This window comes from Rana temporaria, chromosome 3 (assembly GCF_905171775.1).
Source record: "Rana temporaria chromosome 3, aRanTem1.1, whole genome shotgun sequence".
In the NCBI taxonomy this organism is placed as follows: domain Eukaryota; kingdom Metazoa; phylum Chordata; class Amphibia; order Anura; family Ranidae; genus Rana; species Rana temporaria.
This window is the reverse complement of record NC_053491.1, coordinates 211,410,071-211,431,118: the sequence shown is the minus strand read 5'-3', so window position 1 is coordinate 211,431,118 and position 21,048 is coordinate 211,410,071. Positions and strand designations below refer to the sequence as shown.

General features: G+C 42.9%; 1 protein-coding gene across 1 annotated transcript in view; it reads left to right on the top strand.

Moving 5' to 3' along the window:
- Positions 1-21,048, top strand: part of PTPRQ (protein tyrosine phosphatase receptor type Q) — a 326,169-nt gene that overhangs the window by 165,455 nt on the left and 139,666 nt on the right. The window contains exons 28-29 of the mRNA XM_040341603.1: positions 10,863-11,186; positions 17,417-17,538. Of these exons, the coding sequence (XP_040197537.1) occupies positions 10,863-11,186; positions 17,417-17,538 (446 nt within the window). The remainder of the gene's footprint in view (positions 1-10,862; positions 11,187-17,416; positions 17,539-21,048) is intronic.

Here is a 21,048-nt window from a genome sequence, read left to right as displayed (position 1 = left end):
CTGAAGCCCCCCTATTCCCTCGTGAAGACTGAGGAGAAGAATAAATTCAATACCATCGTCATCTCCCCATCCTTTGTAACCAGATGTCCTCCCTCATTCTTTATGGGGCCAATATGGTCTGTCCTACCTTTTTTACTGTTTACATACTTAAAGAACTTCTTGGGATTTTTTTTGCTTTCCTCTGCTATGTGTCTTTTGTGTTCTATCTTAGCGATCCTAATTGCACCCTTACATTTCTTGTTGCATTCTTTAAAAAGTCTGAATGCTGATGATGATCCCTCAACCTTGTATTTTTTGAAGGCTCTCTCCTTTGCTTTTATATGCATTTTTACATTTTGTTTACTCTTTTAAATGTATTACCCAGTGGGATGCATTGGCTAATGCCCTTATTTAATATGCTCTTTAAGCAAACCCATCTCTCCTCCGTGTTCTTTGTTCCTAAGATTTTATCCCAATTTATGCCTTCTAACAAGGTCCGTAGGTTAGAAAAGTTGGCTCTTTTGAAATTCAGTGTCTTTGTTTTCCACTTATGTTTCCTATTTGTGTGATTTATACTGAAGCCAATTGACCTGTGATTGCTGTTTCCTAAATTCCCCTGTATTTCCACATCCGTGATAACGTCTGTATTGTTGGTAATCAGTAGATCTCGTAGCGCTTTATTTCTAGTTGGTGTGTCTACCATCTGAACCATGAAATTGTCCTCTGCATACTCTTCTCCTTATGTGACTCTTGCTGAATTTAGCCACAAATAGCCAGAGGTGGCAAAAAAAAAGGTGAAAGATATGTGTGCAATTATAGGATCCAATCCCCTGTATGGACAACCTGCAGCAGCTGAAAACCAGCTTCTCCTGCTGCTCTTAATGCACAGAGAGCCATACAGATGATTGGTTCCTGTAATCCCCCCGCCTCACTGATCACCCCCTCTGTGCTCCATTCTCATCCCCCTGCTACCTGGTTCCTTTTGCATCAGGGCCCACAAGCTTCAAGCTCTCCCTCTGTCTGTAACACATTTATAACCTAGGGTGACACAAATGTAACCACTACATCCAAGGCTGCAGTATATTATGCTTTTGTTCTTGAGTTTTATACGCTTTAATTTATATGTGCGCATTCATTTACAAACTAAAGTCTGTACCATAGTCTTAATAGGACCATAGGTCATGATAGTAGATGCTTTGCTTTTAGTTCTATGGCATACTTTGCTCAACCATGGATGACTATGCGATGCAGCACACAGGTTGGCACGCTTTACTGTATATCAACAAAGAGTAATCTATTCATGACAGCTGCTGTACCCTGTCTTAGTGTCATTAAATTTTAATCATATCATATTGCTGCTTATCTTTTATGCTTAAAAACAGTGTTTTCTTTTCACATTCGTTTTACTGAAGACTTAACTACAGAACTTTAAACGACCCCAGGGGTTTCAAGACTGAGGCTGACTAAAGTTTCAGAATACCAGATAATTAGGAATTGTGGATCATGTGTACTTTTGTGTTGAGTGAACTGCATATTTACTCATTTCTTATAATTATTTCAGGAAGCCTTCATAGTATTATTCATAATGAGCATATATCTATTGAGAGGTCATCTGGGAAGTGGCTACTTTTTCTCTGAAATAGAATCACTGGGTGTTAAAGGCAATAGTGCAGCTGTTATGTAGCAGAGCTAGCTGCTTTAAGTAAATGGAAAACTTTGTGCAATTAACTGCCAAAAACCTCAGGCTGGTGATCTAATACACATGATCTGTGTGTGTAAATATGCACATAACAATGTGTCAGCCTTTTCTTGTTTCATGGAGAATTAGTGAGCTAGTGTTGGAAAGGCACACTAATAATTACAAGAAAAAACACTGTGTGTAAGCCGTTTAAGTTTTATTTACCATGACTCTAAACAGAGGTATTTATTCATAAATATAACATAATCAAATACATTTGGCACAACTCCTTTTTCATAAATAGAGTCACCCAAAAAAATGAAAATGTTGCTTGTATTTTTTCCTGAAAGGTAATAGAAGTGCCATGTTTTAGTTATTGTTAACTTATATTTAAAAGTGCATTCTCCAGGGCTGTCACCCTGGTCCCAGCTCTACATCCTTGTAAGTCATTGGGGGGGAGAGATTTACTAAAACTGGAGCATGCAAAATCTGGGGCAGCTCTGCATAGAAACCAACCCACTTCTTTGTGTTATTGTCAAAGCTTAATTGTATTGCTAAAGCTGAAGTTAGAAGCTGATTGGCTACCATCTACCAGATTCTTAGTGCTCCAGCTTAAGTAAATCTCCCCCATTAACTCTGACAAGCATTGAGCCAGTGAAATTTAAAAAGCCTGAATTCCCACCCTGCCCATTTGTGCCAGGTTAGAGAATCCCTAGGTTGTAAGGCTCAGGAAAAATGGCTGCAACATAGTTTTCTTTCTTTCTTTCTTTTCTTGAAATGGCTGTAAATTAAAAACAAAAGTGGTGGCAACTTAAACTTATTTTCGTAGATTTCTCTTTAAATGTTAGAAATATGCTGTGGCCTTCAAACACTCAAAATTTACTTTAGCGTCAGTGTATATTTATGTGATGTGCCAAAACATACCTTGTCTTTTTACGTGTATTGTGGACTGATAATTAGTGCTACATACTATCCTCTTAAAGTTCAAGCTATTAATGTTTAAACAGAAGAATTTGTTTTGCAAAATAGTTAAAAGGTATTTTTCAAAGTGGAAAATTTTGAAGTGATATAGGGAAAAATATACGGTAAATAACTTGCATAAACAATTATAATCAACAATTATATGTTAAGAACATTTTAAACTATACATGAAAATAGATAAATGTGAATAAAAGTCCAACTAAAGCCCAATAGTAGGAGTCAGTTCATGGAAAGGTAAAAATCTCATAGGGATAACTTGATAGAAGCAAAAACAGATGAAACATCAGTTCTGGTGGTGTTTTACGGAAGTACGGTGAGGAGGCGAGTGTGTCACTACTCCCATTGTATTTTACTGGTTCCTTATCTTATTATCCGATGAGCCTTGTTTGACCCTTGGGTCATTGTTGGAGGTGAGCGGCCAATTCATAAATTTAGCCGTCGATGTTTGGATTGATGTTTTATCAGTTTTTTCTTCTACCAAGTTATCCCTGTGAGATTTGTACCTTTCTATGAACTGACTCCTACCATTGGGCTTTAGTTGGACTTTTATTCACATTTATTTATTTGTATGTTTGGATACTCATCATATTTATTCTCTGAGTATATTACTTTATGGCACATTATTGAATAAGCGCACCATTCTCATCTTTTTCTTTTACATTTATTAAGCAGTGTTTTTTGAGTACACTACTAAGTGTACTATATATATATTTTTTTCACTATATTTACTGGAGGCTGATGGTTTATATTTGCTTAAAAATTAGAACATAGTAGCGCGCAAGTTTTTCCCTTATAATAAATGAGAATAGGGAATCACCCCCTTCCCCCTTTACCTTGTAATAATTTCAAAGATTTCTGCCAATGTGCATTTTCAGTTATTGACAATGCTGATCTAGAAGCATATATTGCTCTTCCAAGAGCTTGATTAATTTCATTCCGAACAGTTTCTCTATACATGAAGGTATTGTGTATTTTTGGGAGGCAGTGGTTTGTAACACTTCCTTACCTGAAGATGCTGCTGGTGAAAAAAAAATTGATGATCCAGAAGCAGCAGAAACAGTAGCACTTCAGTAATGGTACTCATCATTTCATTCCATAAAGTATTATTTAATGTCTTTAGATCTCCTCTGACAAAGGATGTGTTTTGTCATCCTTGTAGCATTCGGAAAAGAATATTTCTTCCCACAATATATTTAAATTTCAGCTTTGCTCTCGGCAGAAATATTTCCAAACTCTAGATGCTGGTCTCACCATTTTACTGAGAGGAGGAAAAGAAAAAACAATTTACTGACCAGATTATAGGGAATCATTATGCTGTGATGGTGGCAGACATAGGAATCATTTAAAAGTTATAAAGATAAACTAATTTGTCAGACAAATTGATCCTCTTACCTGTCAATTGAGGCCTGAGAGGACAGAAACTATCATCTGCTGGGTCTCAACATGGAGCCCACAAGCAAACTAAACTGGAGTCTTCCCCCTGCAGTGCCCCCTAGTGACAGAAATGCATATTTCTCTTGTTTGAGAACTGTATACCCAAAGCTCTTTTGGCTCTGCTTCTCCTATGGATCACAGGAGCGCAGTTCATTCTGCACTCCTGTGAATAAAGGCTGCTGGCTGGGGAAGATCTTGGCTGGGGAAAGATTTTGACTTTACAATCGGGATCCACCCAGATGCCTGGATTGGCAGCTGGCTTAGGTTGGCCATACATGGTGAAAATTTCTTGGTCGCAGGAAAAAAAAATCACATGATTCACCCATCAACACAGACAATATTGACAGGGGAATCATCAATTGTCTTCTTCCGGCATGGGGGCGGGTGGGGGAAGTCATCTCTGCTGTGAGAAGACAGTGATTATTGCTATCTGCTATTTCAGCTCCTAGCTAAAGACAATCCGGGACACTGGTTGTACACAAAATGATAGATCAATCAACTTGGTACATTCAACCTACCCATTAATGGTTCAAATCATGGCTGGTTCTTGCTGAACTGGCCGAGAGTCGAACCTTGCTGGCTGGCATTAGCTCCCATTCCCTCCACAGCCCAGTGCTCCAATGAGCACTTAAGGTGCAGAGCAGAGAGCCGGTGTCTGGTAGTCACCACTCTCTGCTCAAAACAGAAGGGAAGAACTAATGGATCAATGATGATTTATCATTCAGTTCTAGGGGTAGAGCTGACGGGGGACAGCTGAAGCTGGTATCTGTGTTGCAGCCATCTAGGTGATTATGATTTTTATTTTTCTGTATTCCAGCACTTCTCTTTTAATATGCACAGGATGCTAATTAAAGTCAGCAGAGGCTGCCTATGGTCTCTGCTTCAACTTCCTCTTATGTAACAGGGGACTCTGATTGTGACCCTGATGTAAGGAGGGCTCAGATGAAGACCCTCATATAACAGAGGCTCTGATGGGGACACTATTGTAAAGAGGATTCAAATGGTAACCCTGATGTAAGGGAGGCTTTGATGGAGGCTTTGATGGCTTTGATGGGGACTCTGATGTAAGGGTGGCTCAAATGGGGACCCTGATGTTAGGGAGGCTCTGATGGGGACTTTGGTGTAAAAGTGGCTCTGATTAGCATTTTTTAGGGCTGAGAATATGTGTAAAATATACTATGTGGCCCAAGTACTGAAATGTTAGAAGACCCCTTATAACAAGAGCTGTGTGCACCTGTATACCAGTATATAAAACGGTTTAATACAATCCTAAATTTGTACATCATTTAGGGTATTTTGTAATATTGTTTATAATTTATGCATTAATCTGATGGAAGAAATCTATACATGTTCATGTTTTATATATCCTATTTCTGTGTCTAGTGTTTGGTTGCATATATTCATATTGAGAAGCTTTACTGGCTCATCCCATGCCGTGCTTCATGCATAATTGAAAAACATGATTATTGTCTAATTTAACACAGTCAAATGCAAGTTTGTTCTGTATTTTTGTTTTGTTTTTAGACTTAACAAGGATGCTGTTACAAAATTTGAAATGTACATTTTAATTTCATACCTCTTAAACTGGCCATCCACCAGTTACTGTAGAAGTCCACCATTGAGGTCTAATTAAGTAAAGCAGTTTAATGGGCAATCATAATGTGCAGTTATCAATGTCAGTCAATCAGGTTTTAGATCACTAATATCAGATCAGGAAAAGTATGCTGTTTAGCTGCTTTGTGTTACTGCACTTTGCATATTGCTACTGACCTTACTAAATGAACTTGAAAGGGAACATCATTTTTAACAGCATATATGAATGAATGAATGAATGAATGAATGAAAAATGTATATAGCGCGGCGCATGCGAACTGATTCGCCTCTGGGCGCTAGTTGTTGCTGTCTTTCTAGAGCTTCAAAAAAGCAGAGTTTTGATCTGTCTTCTGAAGGCTAGGTGGTTTTCCTCCAACCGAATGCTGGTTGGTAAAGCGTTCCATAGTCTAGGACCTTGTACCGCAAACCTTCTTTCTCCCTTGGACTTGTATCTGGCTTTGGGTATCTGGAGCAGATTTTGGTCGGTGGATCGCAAGACGCGATTGGCGTTGTGAGCTTTTATCTTTTCGCATAGATATTGCGGAGCCTTCTCATGGATGCACTTATGTGTCAGACAGAGTGCTTTAAAGGCAATCCTGTTCTTTACTGGCAACCAGTGAAGGGTTCTCAGCGAAGGTGAGATTGATTCCCATGTTTTTTTCCCAGTCACAAGTCTGGCTGCCATATTCTGAACGACTTGCAGACGAGCGATCTGGTACTTTGGGAGCCCGAGGTAAAGGGCATTTGCATAGTCCAGTCTGGAGTTCACAATTGTTCCCACCACGACTGCTATGTCTTCTTTGGGAATAAATGGAATAAGTCTGCGTAGTAGGCGCAGCAGATGATGGGATCCGCTGACTACTGACCCTATTTGTGCATCCATTGTCATGTAGGAGTCGAAGATGACCCCAAGACTTTTGACTTTGGAGCTAGGGGTGATGGATTTGCCCAGAACGGGCGGCGGTATCCAGGTTGTTGCTGGTTGATTCTTCCGACTGGCGTGAAACAGAAGAAGTTCTGTTTTGGAACTATTGAGTTTGAGATAACTCTTTGTCATCCAGTTTTCTATTGAAGAGAGACATTTCTCTAAACTGAGATGATGATCATTTTTGTTGCAGATGCGAAAATACAATTGCGTATCGTCCGCATATGAGTGATATAGTAGTTTTTCGCTACTAATGATTTCAAAAAGAGGGCGAAGATAGATGTTAAAAATCACCGGTGACAGGGGGGATCCCTGAGGGACTCCACATGCCGTCGTGCGCTTTTCAGAAGTGAAAGGTCCCAATTTCACTGTTTGTGATCGGTTATCTAAAAAGGAGGAGAACCATGATAACTCACCTTCTGCGACTCTGGCTACCTCGGCCAGCCGAGTGAGTAACAGTTTGTGGTCTACCGTGTCGAAGGCTGCGCTAAGGTCCAACAGAACCAGGAGACAAGATTCTCCTTCGTCTGCGGCCTCAAGGGCATCGTCCCATATTTTCAGCAATGCTGTCTCCGTCCCGTGACCGGGACGGAAACCTGATTGAAAAGGATCAAGTAGATTATGGGTATCCAGATGCTGTTGCAGCTGTTGTACCACTACTTTCTCCATTACCTTGGAAAGAGCGTTGAGGGCTGTTATGGGACGGCGATGGGTTGGGTCCTTGGGGTCAAGGGTAGGTTTCTTCAAGATGGGCTGGATTGTGCCCTCTTTCAGCTGGGAGGGCACTATGCCTTCCTTAAATGACTTGTTTATAAGCTGGGTGATGGATGGTGCCAGGATGTCGGCACATTCCTTCAGCAGTTTAGTGGGGATGATATCATTAGGAGCTGTGCTGTTTCGCAAAGTACTGATGATATTTTTTGTGGCATCGATGGAGATGGGGTTCAGAGTGAACTTTGTTGATTGTAGAACATTTCTTTGGGTGCTGTGTGAAAGATCGAGTGGGGGGTTGAGGGGCGTGTTTTGCTGAATGCTTTCCCGGATTTTCTCAATTTTATTGATGAAGAAATCCGACAATTCATTGCAGAATTCTTGGGTGTCTGAATTGGGGGCTTCGAGACACCCTGGATTCATGATCTGAGTGACCAGCTTGAAGAGTTCGCGGGGGCGGTTTAGGGCGCTGTTGATAGCCTCAGAAAAATAGTATTTCTTGGCTTTGAAAATTTCTTTATGGTATTTTCTTGTTATTTCCTTGTAGATGATGAGGTTCATCTCTGTAGCGCTTCTTTTCCAGGCGGCTTCCGCCCTTCTGCGCTCTTGCTTCAGTAGCGACAGCTGGTTGTTGAACCAGCAGGAATTATTTTTTTCCGGATGTGGGCTTTGCGCTTTGGCGCTACTAAGTCGGCTGACTGTAGTAGGGCTGTATTAATGGCATCCAGTGTTTCTGAGGCAGTTAGGAGTGGTTGTATTGTTTTTATTTTTTTTCCTAGGGTATACTGGAAGAGTTCCGAGTGGAGCTTATTTTGCGATCTAGTCCAGTGTGTTGTCACCGGCTTTGGTGTTTTTATCAATGGGGGAATTTTGGAAATTATGAATTTGATTGCATGGTGATCTGTCCATGGCAATGGTTCATTTTCCAAAATGTTTATTTCCAGATCTTGTCTGAAAATTAGGTCAAGCGTGTGACCCGAAGCATGCGTGGGCCTACATACTAGTTGTTGTAGCCCTAATCCTTCCAGGTGGTCAATGCAAGCATCGGCCACAGGATCCTGTGAGGAGTTGGCCCATAGATTGAAATCCCCAAGCAGCAAAATATGTTTGCTGTTAAGGGTGTAAGTGGAGATGAACTCCGTCAATGATGGTAGAAGCTGTGATTTTGGCCCAGGTGGCCTATAGCAGAGGAGAATGCGAACGGTCTGCTGGGGATTTGTTTGCAGTTGCAGAGTAAGGGTTTCCATGAATGGAAGGGGGTTTTGAAGGGCTGGTTTGGTGATTGCAAGGTGAGTCTTGCAGATCACCGCCAGGCCACCTCCTCTTTGCCCTATTCTGTTTTCAGTTATAATACAATAGTTTTCTGGCACCAATTCTCCCAGAATGGTGTTACAGTCGGCTGTAAGCCAGCTTTCTGTAATAAAGAGGCAGTCTAAATCGTTTTGTAGAATGAAGTCGTGGATTTCTAATCGGTGTTTTACTGCCGATCTTCTATTGATCAAAGCACATGATATGTGCTTAGGTTGGGGTGGATGACTGAATTTTTTGACAGTCGATCGACGATCGACTCTCAAAAGTTGCTCAATTCTTAGGGCCTTTTTGGTGGCGATTGGTAGTGTAGTGGCAAATCGCCTTAGGTCCCGAATGGTTTTTGCCGAGTAATGCAGATTTGCCATGGTACACCGTCACCGGGGGGGGGGGGCGATGGTCGGATGGTGGAGAAAGGAAGAGTCAGTGAATCCTCTCTTCCGGCTTGATCCAGAGGAAGGCAAAAAAAAACTGACCGCGCTATGCCAATGTGCTGGGCAGGGAAAAAAATTCCTTCCTGATCCCTAAAGGCGATCGGTACAAACCCTGGATCAAGTAACTGTTTGATTGTGAGGGAATGGGGGTGAGAGATATCCCTGTTGCTGGGGAGTGTATCAAGGAGGGTGTACCAAGATGGCCGCTGACAACAGGTAAAAAGACCCAGGCAGGGGGGCTATCTGCTAGGGGGAATTGATACCAGAGAAGCAGCTGGTATGATTAGGTTGAGTTGGAGGTGGATAGGGTCTTCCAGGGGTAAGGGGGGTATGGTGGACCGTTCTGGGGATGTTTCTGTGTGAAACTGTGATGCGCCGCTAGGCCGCGGATGAAGCCGCGGTCTTTCCTAAGACGCGGCTGCCGCAAAACAGGCGCGGCTGGCGCGGATCAAAGAAAAACTGGAGAAACAGCGGCAGGGGGGGGGGGGCCGAGGGAGGGAGGGAAGGATGCTTCAATAGAGGTCGGGGATGTGGATGGCAGTTTGGGGGTCACCAAAGAGGGGGAGATCCGCAGTAATTTTGCCGATCCAGCGGCTTATCCTGACAAGGACGGCCACCAACGACTCAGGGGAGGTGGATGGCCCTGAAAAGCAGGGGCCTACCTGTTTAGTCTCCCTGGAGACTGTGGAGAAGAGGGGCCCAAGGGGGAGGAAGCGAGCTGTTGTTCCTGGGAGCTGGAAGCTGGAGGTAGGAAGCTGGTGTTGTTGATCCTGCCGGAAAAAAAGCACCTGCCTGCCTGCCTAGCTGTCTGCTGGGCCGAGAGTACTGGAGGTCAGGTGAGAGGAGCTCTCAGGCACACGTCCGTCTGCTAGACCATGCGCCTGCTGACTGTCTACAGGACTGTATGCAAGGACTTGGCATATAGTATTGTATTGTTATTGAACAGGCCAGGATCCAATATTCTTAATGACGCTAGACATGATTATATAACAGATTTCTACATTATTAATTTATCACAGGGATTTATATAGCTCACAACTGAATCAGAACTTTACAGATTCATATCAGTCTCTGCCCTTTAAAGGGATTATAATCCAAGAGCCATACTTACCATTAGTGCAAACACATAGTAGGGCCAAGGTAGACAACAGCTAGCTAACCTACCAGCATGTCATTTGAGTGTGGAAGGAAAGCAAAAGTACCTGCAGGAAATGCATGCAAGCACAGAAAGAACATGCAAACTCCATGCAGATTGTATTCTGACTGGGAAATGGGTTGATGGACTTCTCAATGATTATTTTCAATTAGCAATTGTTTGTGCATACATCTAGTATGTAATACATTAAAGTAGAAGTAGGACCAAAGCTCTTTTGCGCAAACTTTTTTTGTGAGTCACAGGAGTGCACTTAGTTCTGCACTCCTGTGACCCAGATTCAGCCAACAGAATAAAGTCTGTTGGCCATCGGTTCCTTCCCCTTCCACATCCCGGCACTCCAGTGAGTACTGGAGGGGCAGAGCACAGAGCCGGTGACTGACCGTCACCGGCTCTCTACTCACTGAAGACCAAGAACTGAGCTCAGCCTAGCTGAGTATTTATGTTTGTTATTTTGAAATCCCACACTTCTCTTTTAAATAAATGTGTTACTGTTCAAAAATAATCTTTTTTAACGATTTTAGCTTAGCTCCACAAGAAAGGTGTCTATCAATATAGCAATTGGGTTTGTTTATGAAGTTATCAAGTTCTGATCTGTATTGTACAGTATACACAGAAGACATTTTGTGTGTTGCACGTATTTTATTACTGGTTTCTTTCTTTTAGTCCCCAGTGCTCCACGACATGTTACTTTTTTAAGTATTGACTCTACAAGTGTCACATTGCAGTGGAATAGACCATACCCGACAAATGGGTATTTAAAGAACTACAAAATCACAGCTCAGCTTCTTTCCACTGAATGTTATGACTGGAACTTTGGTGAATGTGTTGAGACAAGCAAGGACTTCTACTCGTATGGAGACAATATTGTTGAGAAGACAATTTATGGCTTAAAAAAGTACAGATGGTATAGATTTAAAGTTAGTGCTAGCACTAATGCCGGATATGGTACATCCTCACCGTGGATAAATGTGCAAACTTTATCTGGTCGTAAGTGAACACATCTTCTTCATAAACACTAACTAACTAACTAACTAACTAACTAACCAACTAACCATTTTGGTTAAAATAAAATAATAATAATAATAATAATAATAATAATAATAAAAACAATTACAATATATTAACATTGATTTTAACATTATTAAGCAAGAAGAATACATACAGCACCAGTTAACAAATGTTGGCTACACAGTTTGTGAATCTTAGAAGTCTAATTCTATAAAATTTCAAATACACATGCAAGGTATGTTTTTTTTTTCTGTATAGGAATTATATTTTGCATTGCAGTTGGCAAATATTCCTTTATCTTGACATTGTAGCATCTAGGTCTCAACTGAATGAATCTTTTGGTGGTTGCGTTAACTGTCCTGTGAAATTCTGGGACTTCACAGGATAGTTAACACACTCTGATGGGTAAGTAGTGGTTTCAAAATAAGCCACAGTTAGGTGGTAGAAACTTAACTGTTCCCACAAAGGTGTTGGGTAGGCTTCACATAGGACGCACAACAACTTCCCATAGAAATAACCTTTCTCTGGGTACCAAAAGTGTGAAAAAGCTTTGTGGCTTGTGTCATTAGGTTTGTACTTTTAACAGGGCTGTCATGAACAATGCTCTAGATACAACATGTACAATCTTTTAGAACATGTAGGCATATAAGCTGTTATCGACATGGGTATACAGTATGCTCTTCCACAGTCCATTTAAGACTTTCTGATTGGGAATTAGCAGTTTCAAAGGAAAGAACAGTGAGATAGATGGTAGTTGTTTCCACTGGGTTGTCAAAGGGTAGGTGTGTGAGAAAGGTTGCATATACTGTATGCTTTCCCTATTGAAATACTTTCTTTTGGGAGAGCAGAAGGGACACTATGAGGATTGCAGAGAAGAGGTGGTGTCGCTACGGGGGTGGGGGGGGGTTGGGGGTTTGGACCACAAACCAGTGACACCCGCCAGAGGGGTAACACCAGGGGTGGCCACAGACTGACTGTTCAGTGACAGGAGAGCGAAGCAGAAGCAGGAGGTGGAGGTGGCTGCTGCCTCCCATCTTGGTAGTAGCTCAATTGGCAGAGCAGGTTAGAGTCCCAGGCTGTGATTGTGTCTCGGCAGCCTCGCTACAAACAGCTGGTAAAAAGGAGCATGCGGGCTGCAGAAAGGTGAGAGTCTGGTGAAGTTTTCTTTTGGAGGGGAGGATAGGAGAGTCTCCTGGTGTAGTATGGGGGGATAGGGCTCCCCTCTCTCTCTTACACCCACCTCCCTCTCTCACCCCCTCCCTCTCTCACTACCCTCTCTCTCCCCCCTATTTCTCACCCTCTTACTTGTTTTTCCACCTCTTACTCTCACCCCGCCTCTCTCTTTCTCAACCCCCCTCTCTCTCAACCCCCTTTCTCTCCAGAGACACCACACAGCCACCATAGACCCCATATAAATACCAGAGACCCCACACAGCCACCAGGGATCCCACAAAGCCACTATAGACCACACACAGCCACCAGAAACCCCACACAGCCACCAGAGACCCCACCTTTAACAGGTGGGATACATTTACAATGGGGGTGCCTGATTTTAGTCTTGCCTAGTGCAGCAAAATACCATAATACATTACTGATCTCCTGGTAGCTGTCCTCAGACTGGTACTTTTGGAGGGGCCAGCTCATGAACAATTTTTTCTAAAACAGTTATTTTGCTGTGACTTGCAGTGCTGTCCTTCTTTTAATAAAAGGCTACAATTTGTTCAGTGTGCGGCTGTCCAGAGACAATCTTTGTTCCTGCTTTGCTAAGTGCATTGCCTGCACCTAAATTGTCTGCAACTGAGGATATTCATCTGGGTTCCCATCTGGAGCGACTATTCCCTTTTCCTATACTTACCTTTCGCCGTGGAATCCCGCGCATGCTCGAAATGACTTTGACACATGCGCGGAAGCTTCCACTGCATAGGTAGGGTAAAGCAAGATGGCGGCGATGGCATGGAATGTGACGAGCGCATGCTCGTCATAAGCGATGACGTCACCGCGTTCTTTACTTTCAAGAGAACCGTGGTTCTTTTGAAATGACAGTCAGTACACTCCGGCGGCAAGAGTTTCTTGCCAAGATTCTCGGTCGTGTGTACTAGATTCTCGGTCGTGTGTACTAGGCCTCACTTAAAGCACTGACGTGGAAATTGAAATATGAAATAATAAATGAAACTTGGCTATTTTTATTAGCATTAGGCTGTGGTTCAGCTAATTGTGAAGTTTTAGTATGTCCCTCAGCATTTTGGCGTCCATGTGCCCTTTCACTTGGATATGTGTGACAGCATATTATGATCATGCATTCCAGTATTGGAATTCTTGCTACTATATATAGATAGCTTGGCCTGAATAATTGTATGTTAGTGCAAATAAAAAAAGTATCACGGACAGTACTCAATTTTCTCTATATAAAGATAGGGAATATAAACCACAAAAGCCTTCTACCCAGATGAAAATATAAAGACTCTTGGACACGATTTGGTTAATACAAGTGACCTGTATATGTATTTTCTGTCGCATTATAATTTCTATAGTCTGTGTCTCCACTTCATTTCCTGAGGATGGATCTCGTCATCTCAATCTTGCCCTTGAAGAAACAGATTAATGCTTTTAGTGTTTAAATTTAAGTAAGGTTACAATAAACCATAAAGATACATGCAATGTTTTTGAAGTCAGCTTGGCTTAGCTGTGAAATAATGATATAACATCATATTATGCGCTGGTATTAGGAGCTGTACTCAGTCTGACTTCTTGTGTTTTTTTCCAAGCTCAAAGCCCAAATGATTGGTTCTCCAGATCCTTTACACAGCAAGCACACTTTACAGCTACCCTAGTATCAGGACACAGATGAATTGCAAAGATGACCCTGACCTCTATAAGACCTACATTCCTGTACAGCGATGGAAGCATGTTAATCAGGAAATGATGCTTGTTAGTTACAGTAAATGCATTATTGTAGTAACCAGGACAAAAGCTCTTATGAGCGGAAGTGATTGGATTATGATAGGAAAGATGTTTTATCCATAGTTAGTGAATTTTTATGATTTATACGAGTTATGTTAATGTCTAACAGTTCTAGCACTGGACAAAAAGAAGTAAATCATTATTTTTTTTTTTTAACAAAGCATACTTCAATACTTCATAAGGCACAAGTATTCACTGTGTCCGTAGTGCAAGATCTCAGCATGCATGTACAAAACCTTTGCATCAGTTACTATATAATGATATTATTAGCTTAAAAAATTTAAATTAAAAAAAAATCGGTTTCAGTTCTAATTTATGTAATATTTAGTAGCTGAAGATTAGTACGTTTGGTACCTTTGGTTGACATTTTCTTTACGTTGTCATGTTGTAATTATAAGTTAGCTGAACTATGTTTATTGTCTTATTGCACGGTTTTGCATATTGGTGCGGTGCGCCTTGTGTGGCGTGCAGGGTTAAGGGGGATGCGCTGTGTGTGGTGTGCAGGATTGGGGGTGCGCTACGTGTGCAGGGATGAGGGGGGTGCAGCTGTGTGTGGCTTGCAGGGTTGAGGGGGGTGCGCTGTGTGTGTCTTGCAGGTTTGAGGGGGTGCACTTTGTGCGGCTTGCAGGGTTGAGGGGGTGCGCTGTGTACATCCCTCCCAATACAGAGCTCTCTTTCCCGCAGATTCTAGTTCAGAACTCAGCCCCCTGCCATCATCCTGTACAGAGCTTTCCTCTGTAGAGGAGCACTCACAATGTCCGTGCAGCTGCAAGTAAGGAGGGGCTTCTGTCTGTGTGGATGATGCCTCATCCTCTTTCTCCTGGGCCCGGTTTCTTCCAGTCCTGGGGTGGTTGGTGCAGCGTCAGAGTGCCGGGGACGCATAGCAGCACACAGACAGGCACAGGCAGGACTCAGGAGAAGCGGCGGTGGTCAGAAGTCCAGGCTGTGGGGCGGGCTAAGTGGACAGACAGCATGTCGCACGAGCTGGGATCCTGGACCTCGTGTGAGGGGAGTGGCGTGTAATGGAGAGGATGCCTTGTCAATTGCCTGCCCTCCTCCTTCCCCCCAATCTCTGCACGGTCACAATCCCTGGGATCATCATGGATGGTCTTCAGTGTTCATTTACTCACTGCTGTGTCAGTGTCACCACTGGAGACTAAACCGCAACTGCACCGCAACTTCTTCCTCATAGCGAAGCAGAAGAGCTGACAGTCTCTAAAGCCTCGTACACACTAAAGGATATCTGATGGAATCTAGTTTGATCTTTTTTTCGTCCGATATCCGATGAAGCTGACTTTCATCAGTCTTACCTACACACCATCAGTCAAAAATCCGACCGTGCCAAAACGCGGTGATATAAAACACTACGACGTTCTGAAAAAAATGAAGTTCAATGCTTCCGAGCATGCGTCAACTTGATTCTGAACATGTGTGGATTTTTGACCGATGGACTTCCACACAGATGATAATTTTTTTCTATCGTTTTTTTTATCCATAGGAAACATTTAAAACATGTTCTTTTTTTTTTCACCGATGGAAAACAAACCGATGGGGCCCACACACGAACGGTTTGTCCGATGAAAACAGTCCATCGGTCTGTTTTCATTGGACAAACCAATGGTAACCTGCCACTGCGCCCCTCAAAATTTTGCACACGGGGCAACCCCCCTTGGCCCCCCCCACGCTACGCCACTGCTTAGACGTTTAAAGGAATTTTATTGATATTGCTGACATAAACATAGGTTATTTCTTTGGAATATATTGATGACATCAACTGGTGTTGAGAACACTTATTTCTCTATTGTGCAAGGTTTTATTCACATTCTGTATTAACATACTAACACCGAAATGTGTTTAAATGCATGTGGTAACAATTATTAAAATGTTGTGTATATTATTATGGTTATGTTTTAATTCTACCTATAAAAAGTATTAAATACAAACTTTAACTCAGTGTGGTTAAAACGTTCATGTTTAGGTTGGCAAGCTACCTTCTGCCCCCTGACAGCTTCCTGTCCCATCCATTAATGTTCTCTAATAGAAATCATAAACACAGTAGCATCTATCAGGGAAGTTCACCTCTTTCTTACTGCCCCTCACGTTGACATAAACTTAAAAAGTGGGCAGAGGCAACCTTCATAGAATACTCTGAAGATCCGTTGGCTTGGGGGGTAGTCAGACATGCAGGCCTGTCCATTGGCATCCTAAAACTGAAATATTAACTGCACTATCAGACTTCCATTTGAAATCCTCAAAAGTTTTAATCAAAGCATCACTTTACTGTCTGTCAGAATGTTAGGAGGCCAAAATGTGGCCACTTGGCAAATACTCTGGGATCATATTTCAGTAGAGTCAAAAATACCCTGGCATAAGAGGTCAGTGGAAGTAAAAAAAATATCCTGAGTCACAGGTCAGTGGGAGAAAAAAATACCTAAGTGGCAGAGGTTATTGAGAGTAATAATTGCACTGTGTCCGTGGGAGCAAAAAAGCCCCTTTGGTAGTGGTCAGTGGAAAAATTCTCAGTTCATTAGATTTAAAAAAAAGAAAATGACCTGCATTAGTGGTCTGTCAGAGTAATAGTGGTACAGTAGGAATAGGTGTCAATGGGATCAGGAAAGCCCCCAGTATTGGTGTTCAGGGATAACTTATGTACTTACTCTTGAATATGCCCAGCTTTTCTGCTGGCTGGATGATATCACGGCTGAATTTATGCTGGCATGCAGGAAATCTTTTGGCTCCAACGCTTAGCTTCCACTGCCACTGTGCATGAGGAAAGGCCCTGCATTTGAACATTCAAGATATTTCCTTTCTGTACTCTGGTACCAATATGATCACGTAGATGTGCTTTTTCGAACAATTATATCAAATCATGAGCATTATTACAATGAGTCCTTTTTCTATGTAAAAAGGTAGCAGAGCTTTTACAACTCATGTGAGGCCCATCAATCTGTTGGCCTAGCTGGCAAAAATATTGGGTGTGTCCCTGTAGTGCAGAAGGACAGGTGGATGTCTCATCAGCTTTTCTACTTGTTGAAATATTATCCTGTCTATGAACAGCTATTCTACATTCCCACTCTATCATTATTCAGAATTTATTCCCATTACCATAACGCTGAAACAAAAGTTTTCAATTCACAATATGCTCCTGCTGCCTTCGTTATTACAGCGCTGTCTGTTTCCAAGTGTGCACTATAGAAAAGGTACATGAAAACGAAACTTAATATTTCTCTTTTTACCATTTACTATAGCTGCAGAAGGACCTCCACAAAACATAAATGTTGTTGCTACCTCCCCACAGAGTATTAATATCAGCTGGAGTGGGCCAGCCATCATAACTGGACCAACGTCATATCTAATCAACATATCTACGGTAAGGGAAGAATGATTATCATTGCTGCTTTTGTGTGTATTGAACATATATGTAACATTGGACAGCAATCTTGTATTGTAAGGATGTAGCCCTCAGCTTCAGGGAAAGTACAGATCTTTTTCATATTGAGGTACTTCTCCAGGTGTGATGGCTATTTCTCCTGTTTTTTGTCTACTCAAAAGATAAAGGCAACGCTGTATTCTGGCCTAGGGCAGCACTTTGCAGGGGGGCAGCACGGAAAGAGTCCCTGACGGCTTGTGCTATAAGCAACATTTTTTTTCCTTTTGGATAGAGTAAGAGCCGGTTTACACTGTGGCGACTCGTCAGGCGGCTCAGCCGCCTGACGAGTCGCGTCCCATTCTATGCAATAGAACCGTTCTAATAGGAGCGACGCAAGTCGCTCCGACTTAGAAAAAGGTTCTTGTACGACTTTGGGGGCGGCTCGGGGTGACTTGCATTGACTTCTATACAGTGGTAATTTTGCAGGTCGCCTCTGAAGTCGTCTTCAGGACGCCTTGCGGAGTCGCCCCCGAAGTCGTGCTGCCTAAGGCCCCGTACACACCATAGAATCTATCCGCAGATAAATCCCATCGAATGGGTTTCAGCGGATAGATTCTATGGTGTGTACACTCCGGCGGATATTTATCCGCGGATAAATCTCCCCTGGGATGGATTTCCAGCAGATGAATATTTGCTGGCATGCTCAACAAATCCATCTGCTGAAGTCCATCCCAACGGATGGATCCGCTCGTCTGTACAGACTCACCGGATCCATCCGTCCAAAGGGATTCCCCGCACGCGTCGTAATGATTTGACGCATGCATGGAATTCCTTATATGACAGCGTCGCGCCCGTCGCCGCGTCATAATCGCGGCGACGGCGCGACACGTCATCGCCAGAGGATTTCGGCGCGGATTTCAATGCGATGGTGTGTACACGCCATCGCATAGAAATCTGCTGAAATCCTCGAGAGGATTTATCCGCGGATACGGTCCGCTGGACCGTATCCGCGGATAAATCCTCTCGTGTGTATGGGGCCTGAGTGTGAACTGGCTCTTAGGGAGGGTTATAGCCCCTGTCAGTTTATTATTTACCATCCCTGTCCCATTGCAGAGATTTCCCTTCACTTCCTGCCCCATAGCCAAACAGGAAGTGAGAGGAAATCTATGCAAATTAAGGGAATCCATCCCCCCCCCTCTCCCAGACCCTCGGTGTCCCCACTCGAAAATTTCAGGGCAGGTCTTAAACAGCAGGGGGTGTGGCCTTGACTGGAAGGGTGGGCATATTTAAATTAGGGTTTGCAAGAGTTTAGTCAGGCCTAGGGCAGCACACAACCTAAATTCACCACTGGATAAAGGATTCTTCATTTTGCTAGATTTGGCCTGGAGTAGCATAAAATAGATTAGGAATTTGTAAAAATCTGTCTTCAACCTGAGGTTGCTATATTTGCACAGTTTTCCCTCTAAAGCACAAATTTCAAACAATGAGAGGATGTAGGGTGCATATGCAGGCTATCCTCTCCTCTGCCTGAGATCAGGCTGATAACTGGTACACTTCCCTGGCTGCTGGAGCAAGCAGATAAAAACAATCAAGTAAGAGGGATAAATTGGTTGTTATAATAATTTAAGTGTGTACATTCAGATATTTTACAGATGTTTATTAGTAACAATCTTTTTCATTAGAATATCCTTTTATTTAATGATCATGTACCAAAAAAGGTGGTTCAAAGTTTAATCCTCCAAATATAATGGCAGGATCCAGCACTGGGTGAACCAGTGGGGTCCAAACATTTTAATAAGTTACTTTGCACAGTGCTTCCATTTTCATTCACCTATTGCGCAAGGCAGTCAATGCACCTGAAATATCCTTCAATGTAAACCTACTAAAAGCGAAGCGCTCATAAATATAAATATATATATCACATAAGCAACAGGTCAGCAGCACCCAGGTCACATCTCCATATTCCACAGCTCTTGCATAAAAAGACTCAAAGAGATATATGCAAAAAAGATCCCATAGTATAGTATTGCCAATTACTTTTTAATAAAAGAATAAAAAGGACTGATGCCGTGTACACACGATTGGAATTTCCGATGAAAAAAGTCAAATGAAAATTTTCGATGGTGTGTGGGCCCCATCTGACTTTTTTCCGTCTGTGTTTAGAAATAGAACATGTTTTAATTTTTTTCCCGATGGAAAAAAAAAATGATAGGAAATTCCTATCGTCTGTGTGGAACTCCGATGGAAAAAAAGCCCACGCATGCTCAGAATCAAGTTGACGCATGCTTGGAAGCATTGAACTTCACTTTTTCTCGGCTCGTCATAGTCTTTTACGTCACCGCGTTTTGGACGGTCGGAATTTGGGCTGACAGTGTGTATGCAAGACAGCTTGAAATTCCGATCATGTGTACAGGGCATGACACTCACAATGCACAGAGACACATACGGTACATCACAGCACGCATACCGTATTTATCGGCGTATACCGCGCACTATTTTGCCCTGAAAATCAGGGCAAAATCGTGGGTGCGCGATATACGCCGATACCCGCTTTCCCGCCACGAGTTTGAATACTGCGCCCGCATATAGCGAGCGCAGTACACTCGTGAATCTTCGGGCAGTCTCGGCGCCTCTCGTACTGACGTCCTGACGTCCTGAGCGTACAGGACGTCAGTGCGAGAGGCGCCCAAGCCTGTCCGAAGATTCACGAGTGTACTGCGCTCGCTATATGCGGGCGCAGTATTCAAAGTCGTGGCGGGAAACGAGCGGGAGGACGCCGCAGAAGGACGCCGGACCCGCCGAAGATGGACACCGGACCCGCCGAAGATGGACGCCCGACCCGCCGAAGACAGACGCCGGACCCGCCGAAGAGGACACCCGAAGCTGCAGAAGGACGCCGGACCCGACGAGGCCGCAGATGGACGCCGCGCAAGACACCAAAACTGTAAGTACAAAAAAACAAAAAATCTTTTTTTCCCACAGGATTGGGGGCCACTTTGGGGGTGCGCGGTATACGCCAGAGCGCGTTATACCGCGATAAATACGGTATACACAGTGTAGATCTGTCAGCTCAGCAAGATGGCACCTAGCTCCTCCCAGCATGATGTCATCACACAGGTCACACATGTCTCACATGTATCTCCCCTCCAGGCTTTCAGCCCCAGAAGGATTTACCCCATTAATGACCAGGCCATTTTTTGTGTCTCTTTAACTGACAATTGCGTGATCGTGCGATGCTGTACCAAAACAAAATTGATCCCCCCCCCCCACATTGTGGACATCGCTGGAGAGAGAAGGAGATCAAGAAGGTAATTGGGGGGTGCTGGGGGGGCTGCTACACACAAAAACCTTTTTATCCTAATGCATAGAATACATTAAGATAAAAAAACCTTCTGCCCTCACAACCCCTTTAAAGGGACTTTTATTTATTTATTTTCAAATTACATTTTTTTTTATTCCATTTTAGTGTAAATATGAGATCTAAGGTCTTTTTAACCCCAGATCTCATAT